Raw genomic sequence first — 23,503 nt, 5'->3', positions numbered from 1 at the left:
CCCCAGAAAACCTCAGCTCCCACCCCTGGGAAGCTAAGCAGAACCTGGTCCATTAATCCTTGGATGGGAGACCACCCGGAAACCCCAAGGCCCGAAGTTGGAAAGGACAGCTCTCGAGTCCCTGCAGCTTCCAGGGTCGGCGCCTCCCCGGCCCACTCGCTCTCCAAGAGCCGGGCAGGAAGAAGGGAGGCCAGCAGGCGGACGGCCTTCCCCCACCTCGCCGGTTCGGAGGGGAGGCGGGCACTACAATTCCCAGGATCCCTGGCGGAGAAGTCTGATCCCGGCCACGCCCCTCCCCCTCCCCGCTGTCACCAAGGTCCTGCACGTGGAGAAGGCGTGGCCACAGCCGCCGCGCCCGCCCATTGGCCATCGGGGGCTCCGGGGCTCGCCCTGAGAGCCAATACGCGCCGGGGAGGGCGGAGCCTCGCAGGGCCCGGAAGCTGCTTCGGGGAAAGGGGGCGCCACGCCTGCCGGACCCCTCAGTCCCCACGGGAAGCGCCCCGGAGCCTCTCCCGGCCGGCGCGGAGCAGGGCGCGGGCGGCGGCAGTGGCGGCGGAAAGCCCGGCCTGCAGGTAAGGCGCGGGCGCCGCTGCTCGCGATCTTCCCCGCGGCCCCTCCAGACGGGGAGGATCTTCTCCTGCACGGGCCGGGCGCGGTGCGGCCTCCTCCCGGGTCGCCTTTCGCCCTGCTCAGCTCCCGGCAGCAGCTGCCTCCTTCCACCGCCACTTCGGCCCCCCCCGGGGAGCTTTGAGGGTTGGGCGGAGGGGGGCGGGCTGTGTGTGTGTGTGTGTGTGTGTGTCAGTCAGTGAGGGGACAGCAAAGGAAGGGGTGGTCCCGACCCCCAGGGAAGAGGGGCTGCCCCGAGAGCAGGCAAAAGGCGGACAAGGGTCGGGGGGGGGCAAATTCAGGGAGGGAGGAGGGAATTCACCTTCTCCTGCGGGCGGGGGGGAGGGCAGCGTTACTCTCCCACCTGGGCTGATCTGAGCCTGTTGAGTGAGGCCTGATTGGAGCTCGGCCGGGCCCACGAAGAAGGCCTGAAAGAAGCCCAAGAGAATGGCTTCCGTGTTGTGCCCAGGAAACCCTGGAAGCCCCCGAGCTTCTTTCTCCATCTGACTTGGTTCCCCCGCCCCCAAGGCTAGTTGAGGAATGGGGGCTCAGTTGGCCTGGCTTTGAGAGAGCCTCTTCAGATACAAAATAAAGAAATGGTGGAAGGGCAGGGGGCAGCACAAGCTGCCAGTTGCAATGTCCTTCACCAGTAGGTCTGCTGGAGCCAGAGTGCCAAGACGCTGCCCTGCCAGAACTTGCCTGCCTTAGGTGGGGCCACGGAGCATCCCCTGACAGGCAGGGAGTGGGGGAAGCCTTGCCCACCAGCTGCTCCTTGGCCTGCCTGAGAATAGGCCCCTGAGTGAGTCAGCACCAGGGGGTAGTGTTGGTGGCCATGCGGGCACTATATTTGCTCTGCAAGGCTTTCCAGGGTGTGTCTGAGGGGCCAGAGCATTCCCCTGCTGGGCAGAGGAGATGCCAGCGGAGCTGGTGGGGGTCCGGAGGCTCAGCCAGCTTCTTTCTGCAGGGAGACATACCATCTTTGCCATGGTGGTCAGCGGGATGGTGGAATGCTAGAGCCACTCATTTTGGAACACCCGGTGCCAAGACTGTCTGTGACGCTCCTGAAAAAGGCAGAAGTGGGGGAGGGAATTTGCTTGTCCAAGGTTGTTGGGCAGCTAGCCTCTCCTCCCCCTCCCCCTCCCCCAAGCTGATCCCTGAAGCTTTGGCTTCCTCAATCAGCTGCCTTCGGGCTTCCCTCCTTGCCATCCCTTTGCTCATCCTTCCAGTTGAGCAGGATGGGGAGGGGGGCATCGGGAGGGGGAGGAACTGGCTTGAATTGGAGGCCTTTTAACAGCCTTGTGGGAGAGCCATTGGCTCTGCTGCAAAAAGTCAGCGCTGACATTGGGGGCCTCTGGGGAGGTTGTAGAAGGGCTAGGAAGCCCCTTTGCCAACCCAGTATTCCCCTGGGGGTTCTTGATGTTCCAAAGAGCCTGTGAGTTCCCATCCCCCACCCCTATATGAGTCCTCATTCCACATGGAGGAAAAGGTTGTTGCAGCTTCTTACACAAACACCCCTTGCCTGGCAGGCCCTGGCACCAGAGGCTGCTGACCATCTGGGTGAGCATATTTGCCTGCAGGGGTCTGGAGAAAGCAGCGATAGTCCTCGTCAGAGGCCTGGACTGGCCTCCCAGCCTCAACCGACAGGCTGTGGGGTGGTGGGAGCCAAAGTCCCAGGGATCCAGAAGAGGAGAAGGCCAAGTGGCAGCAGCTGCCCAGAGAAGGGGCTTCCCCAGCCTTCTGTTCTGAAATGCCAGAAACTAAAACCACTTTTGTGCAACCTTTACAGGCTTCTGTTACGGGAAGTCTGGATTTACACACAGGCGCATACACACACACACACACACACTCTTGAACTTGCGTGTTTACAGAACTTATGTGCAAATATGAAGGGGTCCAGAGGTGAGGCACACAGGCAACAGCTCTGGTATGGCTTGTCCTTCAGCCAAGTGGAGTATAATTAGCTGGGACAGGCATAGCTGTAACCTCTCTACACGTACATCTTCTTTACAAGGAAGAAAAATGGCTTGGTCACTTTATCCTCCTGGCCACGTGGCCTTAGAGCCCCACCAAAAGCTGCTGGTGAACTCTGTGCAGATAGGGAACCTGAGAGGAAACCGTGAAGAAAAATTAAATACAAGTTTATCTCCTACCCATCACGGAAAAGTTAAAGTGGCCTTGGCATCTCCTAGCCTGGCACCTTGATTGGTAAGAGTCCAGTGAGCTATGGGGGGGGGAACGACTGGTGTAGTCTTTCAGGCAATTTCCCCCCCAAGGGGTGGAAGGACCAAGATGGCCACAGCGGGCAGGGGGGTGCATGCCTTTTGGACCCTGGTGGACTTTAAGACAGGAGAGCTGAAGAGGCCCGGTAGAAGCGCAGGGTGGTTAGCTTGGCCTGTGGAGGAAATGCAAGTGACGAAACTTTATACACTCTTCCCGGCTGAATTTGCACAATCTCTCAGTCGAAAATGTGGTTGACCAGTTTGTGGCAACCAGGTAAATTCAGGGAACCCTGCATCATTAGGTGTGTAAGCAACCCCGCTCCAACGGGCAGCTGGACGCAGGGGGTCCTTTGACATTGTTCCCATTCCCAAGCTGTGGCATGAACTCCCACAAGCTGGGCTAAGTCCCATCCTGATCCTCCGCCTGGGTGAGTGGGGGGAGTGGGGTCAATTGTCCAAGGGGGTAAGAACCTGCTAGAGGCCAGCTTGCCTCTGAGGAAGGGGCATCTGATAAGGGGTTTGCTTGGTGTCCAAAGGGGTCTCCGATTCCAGGGCGCCCTTCAGCATGTGGACACTCCCACAAGTGCCCCCTCCAAGCCGCTGGATTCCCCCCCCCAGGAGCCAGCTGTGGATGGCTCCAGTCCATGGGCAGGGCGGAGAAGGGCCGAGTGGCTGCCTGCAGCTGCCAAAACAAAGGCGGGAGGGCAGTGCACTGAGGCAGGGGAGGGGGAGTCACTATGGCAACCCTGCTAGCTTGCAAGGACAAAAGCCTGGCAGGATGGCTGTGGGGAGGGGGGACAGCCCCATTCCCTGAGGTCACAGGGTTGTGACCACACAAGCAGTCCCCCCCCCCAGACGCCCCCAACTCAGTTTCCCCTTGGGCTGCCCAATTCGGGAGAGCCCCTCCTTCCTGGGTACCCAAATGGGCTTTTGCTGGGTTGATTGTCTCCTGTCCCCCCCCCCTTCCCTCAGGCTTGGCTTATGCGCAGGAGCGGGTGGGAGGAGGCAGCGCCCCTATTCTCTCCCCCCCCCCTGCGATTTTGCAGAGACGGATGGGGGGGGGTTCAGTAACATAGCCTTCAGAGTCATGTGTACAATGCTACGAAGATTTGCTCGCTCACTCTCTGGGCTGGGGAGCATGGGGTTTGTGGTGCACCCCAGTGGCTGGGCAGGGCTGTCGGGAAATCCGCTGGCCCGGCCGTCATTTCTTCCCGGCCTATAGCTCGCCCGCCAGGTGTGCTCACGCGTCGCTCGACTCGGTTCGGCTCAGTTGCGCCAACCGGGGCCAGCGGCGCCCCCAGCAGAGGGGAGGGGGGGCGAAAGAGTTGCGCGGCTCAGCGGAAGAGGACTCCAGCAGAAGCGCGCCGGGCTCTCTCAGCCGCGGCTCTGAGCAGCGACCGACCGGCGTGCGGGAACCGGGGGCGTGGCCAGGGGCGGGCCGGCTGGGCCGGCCATCGGCGGGGCGGAGACGGGTCGGGCCCGGCAGCCCGGCCCAGGCGGCCCTCCCCGATTCGGTTAGCGGGGGCGGCCGGCGGGGCGGCTGCTTCGCGATGCGACTGAGGTGAGCGGCTGGGCAGAGGAGGGGGTCTCGTTCCCGGGGGGGCGGGAGGGGCTGCTCTTCACCGCCGCCGATCGGGCAAGCAGGCAGCCAGGTTGGGGGGGGGAGGGGGCCGCAATATTTGAGCGGCCTGGCTCGGCTGAGTCCCCACCGCGACGGAGGGGGCGACCTAGCCCCCAGCAGGAGGGGGGCTTCCAATTGGACGCCAGCGAGGGGGGGGGTTCTAGGGGAGAGGCTGGGCCGCGCCAGGTGGGCTCGCGCTGATCGTCCTGCGGGCGAGGCCCCCGCTTGGCTGCTGGACCGGAGGGGGGCTTGGGGGGCAAGGGAGGGGGGCTTCCTCTGGACGGAGCCCATCCTCCCCCCCCTTCTATGGGCCTCCTGACGTGGCCGGGCTGGGGAGCTCGTGGGGACCTGGAATGCCGCCCCCCTTGCAAGGGCCGAAGTCGGCATGCAGTGCAAGGCGGGAGGGGGCTCTTGGGGGGCTTTGTAGCTGGCGTCCATTCGCCGCCTCTTCAATGGCGCGACATTATTCCCCTTCCCCCGTCGCCGGCCGCAGGAGAGCCTTTTGGACTTGGGCAGCGGCTGGAATGGCTGAAGGGAGGGGACGCGGGGGTTGCTTTCTCCTCCCTTCTCTGCAGCCTGGACTTTGTGCCCTCCTGGGGGAGAGGAAGGGCTGGCCAGGGTTGTAAGTTGCTTCCACCGGGCTGGTTGTGTAGCCATTGGCTGCCCAACTCTTGGCACCTGCTTGGGGGGGGCAGTCCCAGAGGAGCCAGAAGACCTCCCAGTGACAGACTGGCGGGGGTGGGGTGATTGGCAACTGCTTTCCCGGGCAGGGTCTGCAGAGGGCCTTCCCACTCCCCACAGAGAAGGGGTGCATGCTCTATCCCCATTGCTCCCAATTTCCATAGATGCCATGGAGGAGGAGAAAAAACTGGCTCTTACCCCTCAACACCCCCCCCCCACACACACTGAGGGATTCCTTTTAATAGCTGACCCTGAAGAGGAAGATCACAGCCAGCTGGGAGGGGAGGGGGAGTACCAGTTCTCCCCCTCCCAGCCGTTCTCCCTGCCCCTCCTTCAGAGACAGTCTGAATGCAATCCCCTCCCCCCTTCTGCCAGGCTTAGCTGAGCTGGCTGCTTCCTGTGGCTCTCCAAGGCAGTCTGACCACCACCCATGCCTGGCCAGCCTTTTTCTCTGCTGGGCTCTTTTCTTGGTTCTGTGGGATTCCCACCCTGCTGGGGACTGTGAGACCATCAGTTCTTGCGGGGTGGTAGTGTCTGAGCCACCTGCCTTTGTGCTTGTCTCCTGCTTCCCTTCTCCTCTGGGGGGGGGGGGCTTGTCACACCTCAAACCCCTCAGTCTGGCTTCCTGTAAGGGGGGGGGTCCCTTGCATCTGCTGATGCTGGGAGTCAGTGGTTGGGGCACCAGGGGCTCCCTGCTTTTTCTGCAAGCGCCTGTGGCATTCCTGGTGGCAGCCCAGCTGTAGGTGAGTCAGCTGGCAGGCAGGGAGGAGGCCCAGCTGGTACAGAAGCCTTGTGTCAGCAAGGAAGCAGGAACCGCCAGCCCTGCCCCCAGAAGCCAGTCTGGGCAGCGAGGCCCTGGGCGGAAGCCTTGCTCTTGGTTGGGAGCAGCTGCATGAAGAGAGTTCCGGCGGTGCTCCTGACCGAGCCACGCCAAGCCCAGCACTGGGATTTGGGATGTGCCCTGCTGTGTTGGGATGGGATAGGGGAGAGGGCTGTTCGCGGGCTGGAGGAGCCTCTTCCTGCCCTTCTGCCTGGGACCCTGAGCTGCTCGTGGTGATGCTGCCCAGGCAGACTCTGGCCACTTAGCCTGGCTGCTGCTTCTGGCATGGACTGGGCAGCTGGCAGACTCAGTTGCAGGGAAGGGGCTGGGGTTTGTAATTGAAAATGGTACAGAGGGTGCCTCTGCTTTCTAGGCTGGGGGTGAGCAGGAAGTGAGATGCTGGGGGTGAGCCGGAAGAGGCTGCTTCTGGTGCAGCTGCCCTTTCAGATGCTCCTTCATGTTTTTAAAGGGTTAGGCTGATCTATTTTGGGGTGTGTGGGGGTGTGTGGGAGGAGCTCATTCCCTGCCCAGTAGGGCTGCTGCTGGACTGCGGATCTTGTACATTTTCTGCCTGGGGAGCTGATACCTCACAGGCAAAGCCATTTCCTTGTTTCATTTCTTTGGCAGAAGGGAAATGAAGGGAGCTACAATTTCTTATTTTTCTGTGTTTTATTTTATCTATTTATTAAATTTGCTTGCCACAAGGTGACTCTATTTGCATACGCCCTGGAGACCTCCTTTCCTGGTTTTGGGGCTTTTGTCATTACATGGAGGTATCAGAGGATACCTGGCTCCTTGCTTGACTTCTGACTCAGGCCTGAGTATTAGGAATTTGGCTAATGTTTGTCAGGCAATCAGTTCCTCTCGGGGAACGCCAGATTGCGTTGAGTGTCCTTTGCCAGCTTGGCTCTTCCATGCCTCAGTTGCGTGCTGGGGAGCCCTCATGGAAGGGGGGGGGCTCAGAGGACAGGATCCCTCTCACCAAACACCTCTGGAGAGTTTTCTGCAGTCATGTACTGAGCCTGGGAGCGGATTCCAAATGCTTTCCTGGGCGAAGGAATTGCGTGGTTCTATAGCTTGTCTTCCTGGAGATGGGATTCCTGGCCTGGATCAGACCTGTCTGTGCCGCCAAGGCCACACAGCATGTCCTCAAAGACCTGGAGGCAGTGGTGGGATTCAGCCGGTTCGCACCACTTCGGTAGAACCGGTAGCTAATTTTTTGTTGCCTAGGCCCAGAATGGACTTCTGGAAGCAGCATCCACACAGAGAACCAGTTGTTCACATATTTGAATCCCACCACTGTCTGGAGGTCACTCTTGCCTCCTCAGAATGATGAAAGGAGAGAGAAGAACGTGGCCACCAGCATGAAGGCAGATGGACGATTACAGGGGTGATGGGGCACCCCTGCAAGACCTGAAGAACCAGGCTGGGGATCGATCACCATGAAGAAAATCTATCTGTGTGGTCACTAAGAGTGGAACCCGCCTGTTAGCACATCAGTCGGTGTGAATAATCTCCATGTACTTCTCGCCGGCAGAAGCCATTGAGGATATTTCTGCATGTATAGAGGAGAATATTCGTATCCCAGGGTTGAATTTTTGTGGTCTCTTTATTGTGTCATGAAGCCAACATTTCTGGTTCAATTTTTCCCATAAGTCAAGAACTGGAAGCTGAAAGCAAACGTGGTTTCTGACTGGCTTGTTAAAAGGAAAAAACACAGGAGTATTCCTGGTTTGGGTCACTGGTTTCTGACACAAACAAAATGTGGAAGTATCTTCCATCTTTGGCAATTTAGAATAGGAAGGCTGAGGCAGCTGATTCAGAGTTCTGGTTCCCGTGGGGTGTGACTGTGGTTGCAGATAAAAACAAGCAAGTATGGAGGCCTTGAAGAACCTGGGTGTGGCCCCCAGTGCTTCCAGAAGCCGTGCCTTTCCGGTTGTCCCATTGTTTCTGACTCCCCGTCACCTGATGGGCTTTCATTTCACTAGGCCAGAGGTAGGCAACCTTGGCTCTTTTATGACTCGTGGACTTCAACTCCCAGAATTCCTGAGCCAGCTATGCTGAGGGGAAAGGGAGAGGTTTCCAAGCTGAGCCATGCTGGCTCAGGAATTCTGGGAGCTGAAGTTCACGAGTCATAAAAGAGCCAAGGTTGCCTACCCATGGGTGGCCGTTGCTGCTGTGCGGTCTTGTAGCTCCTGCTTGGATCTTCTCATCCAAGAAGCTGAAGAAGCTTCTTGGATGAGAAGCAAAACTTCTTCAAGGAAGAACAAAGTCCAGCTGCCTTTTGAGAAAACACCTTTGGGACAGCCATGACTTGAGAATCTCCATAGAAAAACTAGACTTTAATTTTTTCCCCCTGAAGATGCTTCGCTTCTTATTTGAACCAAGATTCTTGGATGAGAAGCGAAATGTTTTCAAGGAAAAAAAAGGCAACAATTCCAGTTGTCTTTTGAGACAAGCATGACGTGGATGATTGAGAGTCTCCATCGACAAATTAAAAAGTGGGTTTTTTTCATTGTGCTGGAAGGAGGCAACCATTAAGTATAAAACTAGAGAATTATGCTACCAGCTCCATTGAGTCTGTTAAGTGTAGACTTTGGCAGAATGAAACCAAATTTTGTCCTAATCAGCATCGGAGGCAAGTATCACCCCACCAGTCACTCAGAGATAAACGGTGGTCCCAAAACGAAGCTCCTCTTTTACCTGCATCTTGTCCCCAGAGCCTCTGCTACTTCAGAAGGTGCTCCCCCCTCCCCGCAAATCTTGTGAGATGCTGACGCGGCCCTCCTGCTTGTCCTGGGCTCAGCCACTGCAGGGTCACCCAAGGACGAGGCTCCCAGCAGGGGACAATCGCCAAACAATCGCCAAGTGATGCCGCTGCAGCAGGCCTGGGTGCTCCTTGGGGGTCTCTGGGCACTTGGCCAACCATGGGGAGGGGGGGCAGGAGATGCTTTTCTGTTCCAGCATTCCTGACTCTGGACTTATGCATCTGCACACAAGCCCCTTTGATTTCTGCCTCTGCTTTTCCTTGTGCTGCCGAGGTATTTTTGAATTGGGGGTTGGGCTACGTAGCTTAGATTGCTGGTTAAGCTTTTGCTATTTGGTGTGGGGGGAGAGCTGGATGACCTGCGCACCTGGGGCTGCTGGATTCCCCCAGCGGAGCAAATGCTTCCAAGGGCTCTATGCCTCTGCTGGGGAAGGCGCTGCCTCGCATCTGGGAATCATCACTGGCATCACTCTCCCTGAGCCTGCCTGGCGGGAGGGCCCGAGTGTGGGGGCGGCTGTGGGGAGGAGAAGCGTGTTCAGCCTTCCTCTCACCCGTAATGTAATGCGCTCGGGGCCAGCTGAGCACTGCTGGGGTTAAGCCAGGACACGCACTCATCCTTGGGAGAATCAGGAGGAGTAGAAATCCCAGCATGCACTGCTCTGCATTCTGGAAGAGGAGCAGGCTGGGAGGTGTAGTTTGCTGACTCAGGTTGCAGATTAGCAGCAGAGTCCGGCTGCCATTTGGCCGGCAGTGATACTCTCCTCTGGGTTTGCAGAGGGGGCCGATCTTGGAAGGGGGGAGGGAGACGGAAAGGCTGAAGGGAGGGGAGAGCCGAACCAGCCATCGTCCTGTGCTTTTTAGGGTCCCCCAAGGAACGACGGGCTCTCGGGTGGTGCGCACCCCTGGAATGGAAACAGACAGTGCTGGAGCAGATGTTTTCTCGAAGCTGAGTAATCCATAACACATTTGTTAACTTATTAAATTGTTTAATTTACAATGATTCCTTAATGTTTGAATTGCCTAGTGGGGGATGTTAGCTCTTTGCTGGTTGTGCCTCAGCTTCCCCAGAGTGTCATCCCCACGGTGACTGGGGATTATGGGAACCATCTCTGGAGGGTACTGGGAAGAGAAGGCCCACCAGGGAGTTTAATGACTGAAGGGGAATATCAACCTGAAGAAATATCTTAAGCTACTCAGTGCTTTCTTTTTTTTTAATCCCAGTGAAAATCTTGGATTTCTTTTTCATGTTGGTAGAATAAGGCCTGAAGTTTGCAATGGCACATATACATTTCATTTCATAAACAGATCCAAAAGAAAATTGTAAATGCTGCAAAGGCATTTCCTATTGGTCCATTGGAAAATAATGTTGCATTTGATTGGTCTGTTTGCTTTGGTTTACTTGGGGCAGGAGTAGGCAACCTTGGCTCTTTTATGACTCGTAGACTTCAACTCCCAGAATTCCTGAGCCAGCATGGCTCAACTTGGAAACCCTTTCCCCTCAACATGGCTGGCTCAGGAATTCTGGGAGTTGAAGTCCACAAGTCATAAAAGAGCCAAGGTTGCCTACCCTTGACCTGGGGGAAGAATGTTTCTCTCCCCAAAACTGTATGCCAGAGATCCCCAACCTTTTGGGCACCAGGGACTGGTTCCATGGTAAAAGGTTTTTCCGTGAACCGGAGAGTGTGGTTTTGTGTGCTGCCTGCATACCATGGATGGGGCTTTGCTTTTTTGTGCAGACCAGTTGCTGGCATGCCAGGCCAGGTACTGGGGACCCTGCTCTAGGTGGTCCGTGCTGCTAACTGAGCTTTGGCAGAGCAAAGGAGGGGCCTGTACATCCCTCCTCACGTGGCCTTGACCTGCTGCCAACGGAGGGGGGGGGCGCTCTGGGTCAGGGGCCAGAAGGTTGGGCTTGGGTCCAGCAGATGTCCATTGGCAGAGGAGTTGTGCGATGGGAAGTCTGCTGTTTCTTTTGCCCTTTTAAGGAGGCCTTAAAGCCTCTCTGGGAATGCCAATCTTGCTGGTCCTTGGTGGTCTTTTTCCGGTTGCTTCCTGGGGGGGGGGGCCTTTGGAAGGGCTGGATTCAGGTCCATTTAATACCTTTCAGTTGCATGGAGCTCTTCTAGGATTGCTGTGTTCTTACTGTTTTGGGTAAGCCTGACCAGAAAAATGGCACCAAATTAATTTCTGTTAAAAAATTAAGGGTCTGTAGGGCTAATCCTCTAGGAGCGGAGATCTGGGGCTTCTGAGAACAAAATAACAGAGTTGGGAGGGATCTCGGAGGTCTTCTAGTCCAACCCTCTGCTCAAGTAGGAGACCCTTTAGCATCTCCGGACAAATGATTGTCCAGTCTCTTGAAAGTTTCCAGTGCTGGAACACCCACAACTTCTGGAGGCAAGCTGTTCCACTGGTTGATTGTCTTCACTGTCAGGAAATTTCTCCTTGGTTCTAGGTTGCTTCTCTCCTTGATTAGCTTCCATCCATTGCTTCTTGCCCTGCCTTCAGGAGAGTGGGCTGAGCCCCTCCTGTCTGTGACAACCCCCTAGTCCACAGGTCGGCAACCCGCAGCTCCGGAGCCGCATGTGGCTCTTTGAGCCTTCCCATGCGGCTCCCAGCCTCCTCTGCCATTTGCAGAGAGAGACAGAGACAAAGATAGGCACTTGCGCTTCCCTGCTTCTCTCTCTCTCTCTCTCTCTCTCTCTCTCTCTCTCTCTCTCTCTCTCTCTGTGTGTGTGTGTGTGAGTAAAAAAGAGAGTGGACTCACAGTGTTCTCTGAGGAGCTGAAAAGCTTATTGGGCAGAGCTCCTCCCTTTGCTGCGTCTCTGCAGGAAGCAGGAAGGGCAGGAGAGAGCTAGCTAGCCCAGCTATGCTGACTCAGGAATTCTGGGAGTTGAAGTCCATGAGTCATAAAAGAGCCCAGGTTGCCTACCTCTGGGCTTGTTGGAGAACAGCTTGAAGCCAGCTTGCCAGGTGAGCAGCAAATCGGAGAGAGAGGGAAAGAGAGAGACAGAGACAGATACAGAGAGAGACAGAGAGAGACACCCTTCTGACATCTAAAATGAAGATAATACTGCATAGATCCTTTTTTACCTTTATTATTTACACACACACACACACACACACACGCACGCACACTTATAATAAAGGTAAAAAAGGATATATGCAGTGTTAGTTTCATTTTAGATATCAAAAGGGTTTTGTGGCTCCCAGTGTTTTGTTTTTGGTGGGAAACGGGTCCAAATGGCTCTTTGAGTGTTTTGGGTTGCCTACCCCTGCCCTTCTCTTCATTAGAGTAGACTTACCCAGTTCCTGCAACCCAGTTTCTTGCAACAGCAAGTTTCAAGAGGCTGCAGTAGCTTCCTGGACAGCGGGAGATGCGCTGGGTCTCTTTCCTCTGGGTAGCTAAGAAGGGCGTAAAAGTGGTGGCTGTGGGGCCTCCTCCTGCCGTTATCAAAGGACAGCAGCTTGGGGAGGGCACCGCTCTGCCGGGTGGGGGGGGGGGAGATGCCAGATGTGAGCATCTCATCGTTTTGCAGTTCAGTTGCTCTCAGGTGTTTGGGACCTGAGGAGGTCAGCATTTTGCCCGGTGAGCGGCCGGCCTCTTTGGGGACAGGTCTAGCCATCGGTCTCATTTGTCTACCTCCAATCTGAGAGGCATCCGGATCTTCGCCAGGGATGCTGTTTAAAGTTTCAGCTTCGTTATTGGGGCTTTCAGGCAGCTGCCTGGACACCCCCCCCCTTTCATCTGAGATGGGTCTCTGGGTCTTTATTCCTGGCTCAACCCTTTTCCTGGGAAATTCTGGGCCTGGCATCTCCCTCACCTTTTGCATTGGGGCGGCACAGCCCACGGGCAGAAGCTTCTGTTTCTTTTTTCAGCAGCAGCTCAGCTTTTTTCCTCTCTCTCCTTCAGCCCACGGTCCCCAGGGCGATCTTGCCTCCAGCATACCCAAGAGGGCTGGTGTGTCTCCCAGCAGCAGCAGTCTAGCCCTTTTCACACCCTGCTCTGTATTAACCCCAGTTCTCTCCTCTCTCCTCTTTCTTTACTCTTAGCTGCTGCCTGGGTTCTGCTCTGGCTGGTCCTGAACGGGACAACTCATCGCGGCCATGGCCATCTTGCCACAGCCAATTCGCGTCAGGACAGTTTGCTGTGAGACAATTCCATGCGGGATAACTCAGCGTGATAAATGTTATCTGCCACTATTTCTTTGACATTATTTCCACTGACACAAATGGAACAGTGGTGGTAACATTGATTGTGTTGAGTTATCCCGCATGGAATTGTCCGGTGGTAAGTTGTCCTGTGTTGAGTTGGCCACAGTGAATTAGCCGTGGTGAGTTGGCCACGGCGAGTTCTCCTAAGCCCACTCTGGTGATGCTGGCAATCGCTTAGGTCCCCTAGTGCAGGGGTTCCGAACTCTCGGTCCGTGGACCAGTACTGGGCCGTGGCATGCCAGCAACTGGTCCACACAAATAAGCAAAAGCCCCATCCGTGGGATGCAGGCAGCACACAAAACCACGCACCCTCTGGTCCGTGGAAAAACTTCTCTCTATGGAATCAGCCTCTGGTGCCCAAAAGGTTGGAGACCTCTGCCCTAGTGCACAGCACAGCAGAGTTGAGAGATGGGCAGTTGAACACAGAACACCTTGACTGTGCTGCGGTTGCTGCATAGGAGGAGGAGGAATGAGGATGAGGAGGCGGCCATCTTCCCTGCCATCCTCCCCCAGTTCAATCAGGGTCACGCACAGGGACATTCATGTGAGTCGTGGCAGTGGCGTCCTTGGAAGAAGGCTGGAGGAGGCCCCAGGTGTCTGGAGGGCAGGGTCCCTCTTCCTGCTCTAGGGAGGCAGCTTCTCCTTGACTACCCTCCGAGGGACTTTGGAAACAAAGTCCTGTCCCCAGCTTTGGCCTCCCCTGCCTGCCCCACACCTCTGCTCCCCCCAGCCATTCTCTTATTGCCTGGTTGATTTACATACTGGGTTGCCATTGGCTGGCTCAGCCCAGGGGAGGTGCAGGGGGTGGGGTGTCATGGTGACCAGGGCTGAATGGATCTGTCCAGGGAAGGTGGAAGCTGGAGCAGCCTCTGGGTGGCCTTCTCCTCCCCTGACACTAGGCCTGCACCAGCAGATGGCCTGGGTAACTATTTGGGGGGCAGTGGGAGGGCAGGTGGGCTCCTGCCTGGGACTCCTGGAAACAAGAGCCCCTGTGCTGGAAGCCACACAGGCCTCTGTGAGGAAGATGCTCAGACCTCTGGCAGCAGCTCTTGTTGGTCTGCTCTGTGGCTGCCATTGATGGTGATTTGCTTGTGGTCCTCCAGGGTGGTGTAGACCAGGGGTCCTCAACCTTGGCAACTTTTAAGCCTTGTGGACTTCAACTCCCAGAATTCCTCAGCCAGCAAAGCTGGAATGGCTGGCTGAGGAATTCTGGGAGTTGAAGTCCACAAGGCTTAAAGTTGCCACGGTTGAGGACCCCTGGTCTAGACTCTAGAGCAGGGGTCTTCAAACTTTGAGACTTGCGGACTTCATGCCCATGTGGTTTTGAGGCTGCCGGTTCTTGATTCCAATGTTGTCTGGACACAACCTTTGTGTATCTGTAGGGAGGGTGTTTGGGGGGGGGCAATTAGAAGAGAGTCCACCCAGAGGAGAACACCCCTGCCGATCTGTGGTAGTCAGGCTCTCCTTTCTCTGGTCCTTGCAGGGATGATGAGGCCGGGTGGGTGGGTGGGTGAGTGGGAGGGAGGGATGGGTGAAAAGAGGACCTGGGAATCAGCATTTAGATCAGGGGTCTCCAAACCTGGCAACTTTAATAAGATTTGTGGACTTCCAACTCCCAGAATTCCCCAGCCAGCCATGTTGAAGTTTGGAGACTCCTGAGGCAGATCGCTGAAACGACCAATTTAGGTTTTCCACGGGCAGTTCAGATGTTTCCCAGATGAAGCACAAGCCACTCCTTTACAGAGGAAATGTGTTCCTCCTTTAAGAAATCCTTCATTCCTGAAGCCACCGGTGGATTTAGGTGGACACATTTGTGGATTGACCAGAGAATCCTTCTCTGGTTTGAAGATCCCTGGTCACCCCCTCCTTATTAAGGAGGTCCAGAGACCCCTTCTTCTCCTTCTCCCTCCCGCTCCCCCTGCCAGGAGTGTTCTCTGACCTCCCCTCTTGGACCCCTCCCTCTTGAAGAGGCTACAGGCGGACTTTCTATCCTCTCTCCCCAGGGCTGCTGCCCAGTTGCTTTGTTGGCCTGGGGGGACGTTGTGGTGCTCTGCGGACAGAACTGACCCGGAGCCCGTGATGGTGGGAACCATCCCCCGACAGCCGCGCCGCTTCTGGGGAGTGCCAGGCTGGCAGGTGTCCCCAATCAGCTTCACTAGTCACCATCGGCTGCTGCAGCAGGAGAACACGCCGGTCAGGGGACGGGACCCCGCACAGTGGGGTGAGTGAGCAGTGGTGGCACCTCTTCAAGGGGAGGAGCAAACTGTGAGTGGTGCTGTGGACCTTTGCAATAGGGCTGGAGGGTCAGGAAAGCCTTGGCCCCTCAGCTTGGAGGGTGTCCTGGTATCAAAACACCCCCTCCCCTTGGGGTTTGGCTAACTGGGGAGGGACAGGACCCCAGAATTGGCTCCCCAGAGGTGCAGCAGCCTTCAGCTGAGAAAGGCTGTCTGGAGGAAAAATCCATGGGTCTGGGGCTGCCCCTTGGAGGGCAGGGTGAGGGCTCCTGCTTCTGGCCTAGAGAAGCATCCTTGGGGGGGGGGGAATGGCAGAGAGGGGCCATCGGGGCTTTGCTTAACCCCGCCTTCTCTCCTCCTCCTTTCAGATGTGGCTGTGCAGCCCGCTTCCTAGCAGGGGACTCGGCCGGACGCCCTGACCACACGGCACTTTAGAGCCGGTCCTCCCGCTCAGCCCCATGAGGCACCTCACAGCTGAGCCTGGACCACCCCGCCAGCCAAGCACAGGCCTGAGCCAGGAGCAGGAGCAGCAGCAGCAGCAAGAGGAGGAGGAAGAGGAAGAGGAGGAGGAGCAGCAGCAGCAACAGCCCTGGAAGCATCATGGCCTCCAGATGGGCTGCAGTCCGCCAGAGCTGGGAAGCCAGAAGGTCTACCAGGTCTCCATCTTTTCTCCCCGGGGCAGCGGCCCTGCCCTACCGCAGCAGAGGGGCCCCCGACGGCAGCCGGTCAAGCGGGGCTGCCTGGAGCCCCGGTGGGTGGCCGAGAGCGCCGAGAGGGATGCCAAGAGGGCCCACTGGGGCACGGAGGAGGAGGAGGAGGAGGAGGCCATTGAGGACGGGCTCCTGGTGGATGAGCTGGCCCTGGGGGGCGCCGCCCAGCACTTCTCCCACAGCGGCCTGCGAGTGGTAGAGCACCGACAGGAGGCCAGTCCCGGCCAGCACGGAAGCTGGGGGCTGCCGGCGCCTGGCAGGCTTTGCACCACTTTGCACATGAGAGACTCGGTCCCCGTCGTGTGGGGGGAGCAGCCCGCCACGGACTCCAGGCCAGAAGAGAACGGGGGCCCCCGTTTCCCACACAGTCACGATTTGCACAGTCCTGCACCCCCATCCTCCCCGCCAGGACAGCCATCCCTGGAGGCCCAGGCACCCAATACTCCACCGGAGGCCCCCAGCTTGGGCACCAACGGGCTCTGCTCGGCCGAGAAGACGCCCTGCTCCAGCGGCCAGCTCTCGGCAGGTGGCCCTACCAGCTGCCCGGCCAAGAGGAAGCTGCTGCCCTCAGTTGAAGGAAGGGCGGCCGACGGCGTGGAGGAAGAGAGCCTCCTACCAGCACGCAAAAGGAGGGCCCTGTGTTCTCCCACAGTGCCAGCCTCCTGCCGCAGCACCGATGCCAAGGGCGCCCCTTTCTGGAACCACCTGCTTCCAGCAGCCAAGGTGAGGAACTGGGGCAGGGAGGGGGCACCATTTGTCTCCCAAAACCGACGGGGGGGGGGGGTGAGGAGCTGTAGTCTAGGGGAAGAGCTGCCTTTTTGTGGTGTCCAAGGGGTGCCATCTTGCTGGCAGGGCCCCGAGTTCGGGCACTCCCTGCAGTCCTGCAAAGGAGCCTCGCTTAGAGCTGAAAAGAGGGTTCCCAGCCCGCTAATTGGAGCCAGCCTCTGTAAGCGGCAGGAGCACCTGGGCTTTCCCAGCCTTTTGAGTAAATCCTGCTAGACAGCGGTCCCCGAACTTTCCGGCTTGGCAGAGCAGTGGGGGAGGGGGCAGGGGATGATTCCGTGCGAGTGGCAGTCACCCGCATGATCTCGCGCTCCATTAGTGCATGTGCGCCTCTTGCGCAAATGGAGCTGCGCGCATCTACGCACTCGCCTGCCTCTTGTGTGGCCCATTTCCAAACTGGCTGCAGCCCGGAGGTTGAGGACCCGTTGTGCTAGATGTCTCTCTCTCCTTTTGTCCTGGAAGCAAAGGAAGCCTCCCCCTCCTCATCCCCCAGCTCCGTTTCCCCCTGCCACTTTGCTCTTTCTCCCCCCCTCCCCACCCTTGAGTTCTGGGATCTCTCCTGAGAGGGGCAGACATTCCGTTTTCTCCCAGATGCGGGAGAATGCATGGCCTCCAGTTTACATATTTACTGCACTTCTACCCCACTGCAGTCTAATTGGCTGTTGACAGATACACTCCTATGCAATTAAAAAATCTGAATAAAAAGCAGGGACTTTAACGTATAGTAGAAAAATAATTGTAAGAGAGGGAGGGGGGAGAGAGAGGGAGGGAGAGAGGGAGAGAGAAAGGGAGGGAGAGAGAGAGAATGAGTGAGTGAATGAATGAATGAATGAAAGAAAGAATGAATGAGAATCTAATTGCAGTGGGTGATCCCGGTAAAGGGTCAAACCAACCGGAAGCTGCTTGGTAGCTGCACTCCTGTTCCTGGGTGTCACCAGTGCTCAGACTGCTGCTAGCCCAGTTTGGGTGATCGGGGCCAAGAGAGGATACCCCAAATAGCCTGCTTTCATATCGGTAGCAGTGTAGGAGAAGGAGTGGCAGAACCTGAGGGCGGAGTGAAAAGAGGAATCTACCTAGAATCCCTACTGTAGTCATAAGCAGTCCAACCCCCTTTGAATCCCATGGATCCTTATCTCACTCTTACCAGTTGCTGATTCTTAAGTTGAGGAGAGTCCTATGCATGGGCTTTAGCAATAAATCACTTTAACTGAACCTTCATGTTTGGGCCTGGCCTTTCGAGTCTGACGAGCAGCCAAGGCTGCAGAAGATGCTTTGTTACAAACAGACCCTGAGTTGAGGTTCCCACTCAGGCAGTCCTCAGCAGCCTTGTTCCCTGGCCCATCCCTCTTCTCTGCTGGAGCTTGTGGCTTTTTTGTCCTCCTGAACCAGCCCTGCTGTGGGAAGAGGAGAAGTTTCAGATGTCCCTAAGCCAGGAGTAGGCAACCTTGGCTCTTTTATGTGGACTTCAATACCCAGAATTCCTGAACCAGCCATGCTGACTCAGGAATTCTGGGAGTTGAAGTCCACAAGTCATAAAAGAGCCAAGGTTCCCTACCCCTGCCCTAAGGCTTTCTGGGGGAATGGGGATAATTCAGCGTTTCTCAACCTCAGCCGCTCAAAAATGTGTGGACTTCAGCTCCCAGAATTTCCCAACCGTCTGGGAGTCAGTCCATGAATCTTCCAAGGGGCTGAGATTGAGAAGCGCCGGTTTAACTCAACTGGTCTTTCAGCAGAGCAGCTGTCAGATGGGTCCATCAGATGGTGCTGGTTCTGGAAGACTGGCTGGCTGGCTGGGTGGGCAGGTTGAAAAGCAGCCTCCTTCCCAAGGCTAGACTGGCTTCCAAGAGGTGACCCGTGTGGGATGCCGTGTGGGCTGTCTCTCTTCCTCACCTCTCAACGGGGCGATGGAGCTGTAAGTGCCCAGCTGCTCCCAGGAAGAGCGATCTGCTCCAGAGGGGGTCCTGGATTGGAGGCAGGGGCTTTGGGTAGAGCGGCAGGATCTGACCTCCCCTTCCGGTCTCCCCGGTGCAGGGCTCAGCAAGCAGCAGGACCGGCGCTTCTCAGTTGAAAACGGGGCTGCACCTCAAACCGTGAGTCCCCCCCCTTCCCCACTTTTGAGGCAGAGAGCCCACGGCAGCCTCCAAACTCTGCAGCAAGGTGGGACGGCCCTGGGGCCTGTCCACGGAGCTCCCCAAGGCTGCCCATGTGGCCCTCCAAGCAGGGGTCAGGAGGGGCTGGAGGAGGCCCCCCTGGAGTGAAACTTCCCTTCTGCCCCAAGCAGGAGGAGGCAACTGCGCAGCAGCCCGGGAAGGGCTCTCGTGGGCCGGCGGCCCCCCACCACCTCTATCAGCCACGCCCTTCTGGGGAATTTTGAGGTAACCGAGGTCCTTGAGCAGGTCTGGGGAGGCCTCAAGTGTGGCCTGACCTACCACTCCCTGTAGGACCGTTAATGTCCCACGCGAACACGAAGCTGTGGGCTGGCTCCCTCCTTTCTGCCAAGGGGGCTGAGCTGAGAAAAGCTTGGTCCTCGTTGGGAAATTGGGGGGGGGGGATCCTGGTCAAGCTCCCCGTCTCCTGAAAACGGCGCCCCCTCCCTCCTGGCAGGAGTCGATGCTGAAGGGGCGTTTCCCACCCTCCGGCCGGATCGAAGGCTTCACCGCAGAGATCGGGGCCAGCGGATCCTATTGCCCGCAGCACGCCACCCTGCCAGTGGAGGTCACCTACTTCGACATAGCCGAGCACAACGCCCCCTCCCCATTTCTAGTGAGTGGCTGCTGGGAGGAGGGCTGGGAGGCGAGCCCCAAACCAGCCCCGCATTTGCTCTGGGAAGGGTGGAGGTGAGCAGGCAGGCAGCTGGCAGCGGTCTCTCCTGCCCTTCTTCAAGATCCCGCAGGGTCTGTGCAGACGGTTGAACAAATGCCAGAGACTTGGGGAGGGGGGGGAGGCGTGCTGGGGGCTGGCCCAGGGAAGGCAATCTGCTGTAGGAGCACCCAGCTCACGATGGGCTTCCTCCAGCCCTCCCCCCCCATTCCACCAGCAAGGGGCTCCCCAAGGGAATTTCATGTGGCAACCGGCCACATCCCGCCTTTTCTGACGATGTCCTCGTGCCTACTTTGTGCCGTAGGGAGTCATTGATTTGGAAGCCTTGGGAAAGAAGGGCTACAGCATCCCCAGGACGGGCACCATCCAAGTGGTGAGTGGCGGTGGGAGGAAAGAAGGGCACTCTGGCTTGTGGGGAATAGCCTGGAGCTGGGGCCAGCCTGGCTCTCCTCTCCCTTTGTTCTCCCCTCCTCCTCTTCCTTCCCTCTTCTCCTCCCCTCCCCTCCCCTCCTCCTCTCCTTTTCTCTACAGAGAAAAGAGAGCAGAGCAGAGAGAGTGGGGTGAGGACGGAAGGCATGGCAGGGGGAGACTGGGCGAAGAGCCCCACTCCCAACCATGTCACGGCAGCTCCTGTCTTTCTTCCTTCCTCGGTCGGCAAGACCCACGAGCCGCTGCCGGCCTCCCCTCCTTCCCTCCCCACTGACTCCTCTCCCGTTCCAGACCTTATTCAACCCCAATAAGACGGTGGTCAAGATGTTCCTGGTGACCTACGACTTCCATGACATGCCTGCCAACCACGTCACCTTCTTGCGCCATCGCATCTTCCTGGTGCCGGTGGGCAAGGGGGAGGCCTCCGCTTCGGATCTTGCAGAGCAGCCCAAGCGGGTCCTCTGCTACCTGATGCACCTGAGGTGAGGACGGGGGAGCCGAGCGGGGCTGCCTCTGGGGCTTCGCTGAGGACTGGGCAAGCAGGGCCTGAACCTCCTGTGCTCGGAGTGGTTCTCAGCTCTTTCTCATGGCCCCACGGCTGTCCGACAGCGGTCACTGCCCCCAGCTTGGGCATAAGGAGGGCAAATGCGGCCTTTTTCATTTGTGGCCCAGGGAGTGGGAGGGAGGGAGGGGATTGGTGGATTCCGCTGCATTTGTTTCACTCTTCCAGCCCACCCCGTCCCACTGTGGCTTGCCACCAAGAAAACACCCCCAAACCCTCTCCCAGATTTGGGGTTGGGGAGTGGGAAAGCAGGAGGCAGGTGTTGGCAGAGAGAGAGGCCAGATTTAGCCATATATCAGCGCCTGTTCTGGGTTCGCGCAGGTGCATTCAGAGGTGGATTCGAATACTAGCAGAGAGTCAGCCATCTTTTGCACCTAGGTTTGATTCTGGGCTCCTTTGGAGGCAGCAGTACAAACATTCTGTGCCCCACCTGAGCTGATGGTTGGGCTTATTTTGGATGTGGTTTAGCATTCATTTTAGAACAAGCTGCCCAGAGTCATCGGATACGAGATGGCCGACAAATTTCCTAAACAAAATAAACAAAACAAACAAATAAATAAAACTAACCTGAACCACACTGGTGGGCTCCGGGACCGTGGCATGGTGAAGCAGCCGAGAAAGACTGGGGGAGGGGTGTGTCTTTCCTGTGCAGCCGTTCTTCAGGCTGATTTGGGTCTCCTTGTTACGGATCAGCTCAGAGACCTGGTTGGGAAAGTGGAGAATTGGGCTCTTTGCGCTGCCCAGATGAAAGTGGGCCTGGAAAGCAGGGCATGGGATCATGCCACCCCTTGGCAGAACCTCCTCTGTCTTTTTCCTTCTGAGTTGCCTAAACCAGTCAGTTGCGCCCTTATCCAATGAACCAGGATTAACTGGTTCAGAACGACCCACAAGCATTATCTTAGGGCTGCGTCCCTTTTCATTGCTCTTTGCTCACAGACTAGATGCTGGAGGAGCTGTTATTTCCCTTGTGTCTGATTGCAAGTTTCCCTCACTGGGGGTCTCTGGGCAGCAGCTGGATAGGGATACAGCAGTTCAGCCCATTGCCTGGCCTCAGGCAGTTCTTCTAACTGGGCCCTAAGCTTATATGCAAGTAGTCCTTGACTTAACAACCACAACTGAGCCAAAAATTTCTGTTGCTCAGCGAGAAAATTGTTAAGTGAATTTTGCCCCATTTTACGACCTCTCTTTGCCCGGTTGTTAAGTGAATCACTGCCATTGTTAAGGTAGTAAGACAGTCGTTAAGTGAATCTGGCTTCCCCGTTGACTTGGCTTGTCAGAAGGCCACAAAAGAAGGGTCACATGACCCAGGGACACTGCGACCGTCATAAATATGAACCAGTTGCCAGGCATCCGGATTTTGATCACGTGACCATGGGGATACTGCAATAGTCATAAGTGTAAAAAAAATGGTTATGTCACTTTCTCAGTGCCATTGTAACGTTGAATGGTCACTAAATGAACTGTTGTTAGTTGAGGTCTGTACAGAGTATTGTGCTGGCTGCCCAGGTTCTCTCCACCCACCCCCCTTGCAGGCAAATATGCCTTGGTTCCCAAATGGACCCCCCCACCCCGGAGCAACAGCCTTGGATCTCCCCACCCCACAGGCCCATTTGAAGAGTCTCTGGTTTCCCTTCCCAGGTTCCACAGTTCCAAGTCGGGGAAGATCTACCTGCACGATAACATCCGGCTACTCTTCTCGCGCAAGTCTATCGAGATGGACTCTGGGATCCCTTACGAGCTGAAGTCTTTCACGGAACTGCCCCGCAACCCCTGCTATTCCCCCCGGGCTTGAAGGAGGGAGTCGGGAAGCAGCACTTTGCCCAAGCAGAGATGGGGCGAGGGGGGGGCGGTTGGAGACGCTTCCGTGCAACTGGAGCAGGGAGAGCCAGGCCTTTCCCAGAGCTGTGTTTCAGTCATTGGATCCAGCCCAGCCAGGATCACAAATGCAGCATATCTCAACCTCTTGTTTTGGTGGCTGGTACAATTCTGTGCAGGAGGCTGGGCAGAAAGGGAAGAAGAAGGGGGGCAGGTTGCCACAGGGAATGGGCTCCTGCTGGCTTTGGTAGGCGGGCAGGGTGCCTAGGTGTCTGGGCCACGCAAAAGCATGTGCAGAACTGGGAGGTGGTCTTTGTCTCCAGGGACTTCATGGGGGAGGTGCTGTTTTTAGGAATCGAGTTAGATCACCACGCAGGAGAGGCATTGGAGCCCCATCCAAGCTAGCTTGGAGAAGGGAGTTGAAGACAGCCGTGCAAGGGCTGCTCCCCTTTCCCAGGAAGCCATGAAAGCTGTAACACTCCAAGGAGAGGGGGTGTCTTTCCTCCTGACTGCTGCTTCAGGCGCCCTCCTCTTCCCCTGGACCAGCTGTACACCGCTAGGTCCTTGGGTCACCTACAGAGGCTCATGCTGGCCTCTCAGCCCCCAGTTCTGGTCCACACATGGTGCGTGTGTGACCCAAAGAGAATTCAGACAGAGATAAACTCTGGAGGTATGAAGTAAGGTTTGTGAATCAGTGTAAGTTTTTGCTTTGTGAACTGAACTATCACCACCCGTGTGGTGCTTCTGCCGAGGGCACCAACCAAGCTGGAGATAGTAAGGCAGGAGTTGTTTTGAGGGGTCCATGGATAGCTTTGAATCTGTCCTAGTTGGAGCTGCACCAGTTTAGAAGAAAGGAAGCCTTGCTGTGAAGCCCAGGCCTCTTTTGAGGGACAGTTCTGCTCCCTGTTGCCCCAAGCATTATGTTCTCCTGGTATTTTGGTTTGGGTTGCATCTCCTACATTGTTCTCTCAACAGGGAGCAGGTGTGATGAAAGGGGCTACAATTACAGAGACTTGAAAATATTTATATTTAAAAGGAAAGAAAGAGAGACAGGCAGAAATGTATGGCATACTTTCTCGCTTCTCTTTCCTTTTTTTTTTTTTTGAAACAGAAAAAGATCTATAAATGTGTGTTTGGAAAAAAATGTCTGCCTGCCTTGATATTTTCAAGAGGGTCTGATTCCACTGAATGGGATCGGGCTGAAATGAGACAGTTGAGCTGATTGGG

The 23,503-nt window shown here is 56.7% G+C and overlaps 1 protein-coding gene across 10 annotated transcripts; it reads left to right on the top strand.

Moving 5' to 3' along the window:
* Nucleotides 1–416: 416 nt before the first annotated feature.
* On the top strand, nucleotides 417–23,420 carry FAM214B (family with sequence similarity 214 member B). 10 transcript variants are annotated; one of them, XR_005559830.1, is made up of 10 exons: nucleotides 418–572; nucleotides 14,927–15,144; nucleotides 15,526–16,590; nucleotides 18,682–18,740; nucleotides 18,929–19,025; nucleotides 19,255–19,413; nucleotides 19,775–19,843; nucleotides 20,191–20,381; nucleotides 22,100–22,615; nucleotides 22,658–23,420. XR_005559830.1 is itself a non-coding variant. In XM_039368975.1 (10 exons), the coding sequence occupies exons 4-10, from the start codon at nucleotides 15,616–15,618 to the stop codon at nucleotides 22,251–22,253; spliced, it is 1,704 nt and encodes a 567-aa protein (XP_039224909.1). In that variant the 5' UTR covers nucleotides 421–572; nucleotides 9,576–9,664; nucleotides 14,927–15,144; nucleotides 15,526–15,615; the 3' UTR covers nucleotides 22,254–23,420. The 10 variants fall into 10 exon arrangements, 9 of the variants coding, with proteins under 9 accessions (XP_039224914.1, XP_039224915.1, XP_039224913.1 ...); XM_039368975.1 differs by adding an exon at nucleotides 9,576–9,664 and having other exon boundaries at nucleotides 421–572; nucleotides 22,100–23,420; XM_039368979.1 differs by having other exon boundaries at nucleotides 18,932–19,025; nucleotides 22,100–23,420.
* Nucleotides 23,421–23,503: the final 83 nt, after the last annotated feature.

The sequence above is a fragment of the Crotalus tigris genome, unplaced genomic scaffold (genome assembly GCF_016545835.1).
Source record: "Crotalus tigris isolate CLP2741 ecotype Arizona unplaced genomic scaffold, ASM1654583v1 scf7180000020963.25688851:1431469, whole genome shotgun sequence".
Classification (NCBI taxonomy): domain Eukaryota; kingdom Metazoa; phylum Chordata; class Lepidosauria; order Squamata; family Viperidae; genus Crotalus; species Crotalus tigris.
Note: the sequence above shows the minus strand (reverse complement) of the source record. Positions and strands in the feature narration are given on the sequence as shown.